Here is a 4,341-nt window from a genome sequence, read left to right as displayed (position 1 = left end):
CAGTTATGCACTGGGGTTGATGTAATCAACTCAGTCCCTTTGTCTGTCCTTGTTTGTCCCTCGATGTTTAGCCCCTTTTGGGCAATAAAGAAATATATATATATATATATATATATATATACACACACACGGGCTTCTTTCAGTTTCCGTCTACCAAATCCACTCACAAGGCTTTGGTCGACCCGAGGCTATAGTAGAAGACACTTGCTCAAGGTGCCACGCAGTGGGACTGAACCCGGAACCATGTGGTTGGTAAGCAAGCTACTTACCTCACAGCCACTCCTGCACCTTGCTCAGTTTTATTAAATAACAGACGTTTGTATCAGTACAGTTGCCCCCACCCCCACCCCACTTACATCTGGCCTTCCCACCAGAATTCAGATGATAGCATAACCAGAACACCTGATGCAACAATTCTTTTTTAGCTGCAGATCTTTCACTCATATCTTACTCACTGTAGAGCATCATGTTTCTTCACATGCTTAACAGGTAATTTAGGAGGAGGAGGGGGAGATGGAGGAGGAGGAGGAGAAGGAGGGGTAGGGAGAAAATTCTTACGAAACCCTAGTCAGCTTGATACATATCTGAAGCAACTGAGAAGATGCTATGGGCTTAATTCCACAGTGAGCTGAAATACATACATACATACATACATATATCATCATCATCATCATCATCATTTAACGTCCGCTTTCCATGCTAGCATGGGTTGGACGATTTGACTAAGGACTGGTGAACCAGATGGCTACACCAGGCTCCAATCTGATTTGGCAGAGTTTCTACAGCTGGATGCCCTTCCTAACGCCAACCACTCCGAGAGTGTAGTGGGTGCTTTTATGTGCCACCGGCACGAAGGCCAGTCATATATATATACAAAATTAAGAGGAATGACCACCAAAAGTGGACTCCTATATGCTAGAAATAGATGCCAAATCACCTAACCACGAAATGTGATTTGGCATCTATTTCTAGCATATAGGAGTCCACTTTTGGTGGTCATTCCTCTTAATTTTGTATGTAATATAATTTTAATCTTTGGATTTTTTTAAATATGCTAGGCCGCTGGTTTTAATTGATTAATATCAATTTCTACCCTCATTAGTAAATTTTATATATATATATATATATATATATATATATATCTACTATATATTTGTGAAAAGGGCAGACGTTGTCTCACAAGTAGTTGTGCAGGCAAAAGTGTTAGTACATGTGGTCGGATTGACCTAAAAATTTGCACGCCTATGTTAAAAGTGCTGGGGAGTTTGCATGGCAATTTTGAGTTTGCTCAATTGAAAGGCATATTTCAATTGAAATATACCACTACCCACTTTAGTCCATTAAATTAGATTCATAAAAACCTCTGCTTGCTGAAGGCTCAAAATGAATCTTCATGTTTTGGTATTTATCATTTTAAATTCTGTCTGCGAGGATCGTGACTCTTTAGCATTCAGATTACTCTCATCATCATTTAATGTCTGCTTTCCATGCTGGCATGTGCTGGATGGTTTGACAGGAGCTGTCTAGGCTGTTTTGGCATGGTTTTTACGACTAGATGCCCTTCCTAACACCAACCACCCCGCAGAGTGGACTGAGTGCTTTTTACGTGTCACCAACACAGGCGAGGTCAGTTTTGGCATGGTTTTTACAGCTGGATGCCCTTCTAAAATGCCAACCACTTTAGAGTGTGGACTGGATGCTAATGCTTATTCATTCACATTATTTTGAATTAATCATGCATTAGCTTGTAGCTTCAAGCTTTTGATAACATGATTGCTTATTTTTAGGATGATATTATCAGTCAGGTGTAAGAGGTTAGTTCTGGTCAGTTTGACTATAAAACATGTAGAATATTCGGGCCAGACATGGCCAGTTTAAGCGCTAATGGGTTAAAGATATGTTAGGAATATAAGTACAAAAATCCAATGTAATTTTGGGAACTTCACTAAGTAACTTTGCAAGCTGTATGTGACTCACAAGCTGCATTTTGGCCAGCTTTGATATATGGATAACTGTTTATACAATTATGTGCTCATGTTTCATATATCTTATGTTTTGTCACAAACTGAAACAACCAGTGTCTGACAATGTAATTTCGACAAAACTAAATACAATTAGATATTATCACATTTAATCATTTATATACGGTGCGGAGGCATGCGTAATTTTTGTGAAGACCATTTGTGAAACTTGTGAAGTATCTTATTAGAGCGTGGATAAGAGAGTAGAATGTTTTGATTATGTGGTAGCTTGTGATTGTCACCAGTAAAGATCAAAATTATAAATAATATATAAATATATGCATATATCCATACATATATGTACATACCTACATCTAGAAATATACATACATACATATATGGGTACAGGACATAAAAAAAAAACGTTAAACACAATGAGAAACGAAAACATAAACACGAGACCATAGAAATCAAACTTTTTTTTGAACAACTAAAAAAACAAACAGAGAAATGAGACATGCAACATAAAGAGTATACCCCTTCATCAGTTGTCCCTGTTTCATCGATTCTGCGTTTCGAAGGCAAGGACAATACGCGACTTCGTTGAAACAGTCCTTCCCGCAAAGCAAATTAAATAAAATTTGGGATTTGCAGCTCGTGGAAGATCAAAAGCAGTCATGGCTAAATTCGTGTCATGAACTGAAAGAACAGTTGGAAATTTTGATCTGGACCTTTTTTCAAAGGTCATCACTGGTGACGCAAGCTGGTGCTGTGGAATTTGCAGATATGGGAGAGGTGGGGGAAAAAAAAAAAACCAATGGAGGCGTTCAAAGGCATCACTTTGCAAGAGTCCCAGCACTGCTTTAAACAATGGAAAACATGTTTGGACTGATGCATTGCTTCAAATGGAGAATACTTTGAAGGCGATAAAAGTGTAAACACATTTAAACATGTAAAACTAAGTGAATAAAATAATATTGCAAAATTCCGGTTTCTTTTGGGTACCCCCTCATATATATATGCATACATTGTGCCGGTGGCATGTGTAAAGACATTCGAGTGAGATCATTGGTTGGCATTAGGAAGGGCATCCAGCTGTAGAAACTCTGCCAAATCAAATTGGAGCCTGGTGTAGCCATCTGGTTCACTAGTCCTCAGTCAAATTGTCCAACCCATGCTAGCATGGAAAGTGGACGTTAAACAATGATGATGATGATGATGACACTGGAGCGTGTGTGTGTGTATGTAGTTTAACTGTTAATGAATTATATAAACAGAGTGGACAAACTAGGAACTGACTAGCATAGACTAATTAATTAGTTACAGTGCATAGCCAAAGAGTATAAGATAAAGGGTGTCAGATAGTCTCTCAATACGAAAAGGGAAATAAAATGTTACTTACTCAGTGACAGTTTTACAGAAAGATTCAAACTCTTCATCAACAAAGGCTTCATTCCTTAGCTTCTCATAGCTGGCTTCCTAGAAAAAGAAAAGAAAATCAAGATATTTAATGCAAAGAAGTTAAATAAACCATACTATAATAGGCACAAGACTTGAAATTTGAGGGAAGGGGTCTAGTTGATCACATCAACTGGTACTTATTTTATTGACCTGGAGACAATGAAGAGTAAAGTTGGCCTCAACGGAATTTGAACTCAGAATGTAAAGATGGATGAAATGCTGCTAAGCATTTGTCTGGCAATGCTAATGATTCTGCCAGCTTGTTGCCTCACAACGAAATTAAATAATATAATGGATAAATGCAGTGAGGAAAAAAAAAAAAAATTGCAGAGCTGAATTTGTAATCAAACAGTTAAATACAATTTATAAATAAAACTGGGCATAGCAAATCTAAATATGAAGGCTATCGACCATGGATAAGATAATTTTCCTCTTTGTAAGAATGAGGTAAGTCAATGATTCAAGCTTTGAAGTGAGTTATAGTCATTTGTAAACGATAATTTGAGAGATATTGTTATTGAGAATTGGAATCTAGTTAATGATATTATCCTGTCATTCTCGGACGAGTAGGCCGAAATTTTGCATTCATTTGGTGTCATGTATTCCTCATCAAAAAAAAATCTTAATATCATAGGAGTCATCTGTAGGTTGTGATTTGACGGATTTTTAGATAATTAAAATTTAACCAGTGTCAGATGTTTGTAGAGATTTTAGTAGATAGAGTAAAAACATTTTGAAAGTTAATATAACCAGTAATCACGAAAAAAAAAAAAAAGAAGGCAAAAAAAAAAAGCTCAGAAACAATTATAAGCAACAGTAGATTTTGAACACATAAACTTTGAATAAATTACCCGATACCTTATCCATTTAGCCATCGAGCCTTTCCTTACGCTGGTCATCGCCCATAGCAGGACATCAA

The 4,341-nt window shown here is 37.0% G+C and overlaps 1 protein-coding gene across 1 annotated transcript in view; it reads right to left on the bottom strand.

Moving 5' to 3' along the window:
* The window catches only part of LOC106869736 (phosphatidylinositol 4-phosphate 3-kinase C2 domain-containing subunit alpha), a 172,927-nt gene that overhangs the window by 57,077 nt on the left and 111,509 nt on the right, over nucleotides 1-4,341 (bottom strand). The window contains exon 3 of the mRNA XM_052969122.1: nucleotides 3,364-3,440. Within this exon, the coding sequence (XP_052825082.1) occupies nucleotides 3,364-3,440 (77 nt within the window). The remainder of the gene's footprint in view (nucleotides 1-3,363; nucleotides 3,441-4,341) is intronic.

This window comes from Octopus bimaculoides, chromosome 7 (genome assembly GCF_001194135.2).
Source record: "Octopus bimaculoides isolate UCB-OBI-ISO-001 chromosome 7, ASM119413v2, whole genome shotgun sequence".
Classification (NCBI taxonomy): domain Eukaryota; kingdom Metazoa; phylum Mollusca; class Cephalopoda; order Octopoda; family Octopodidae; genus Octopus; species Octopus bimaculoides.
This window is presented reverse-complemented; position numbering and strand designations above follow the sequence as displayed.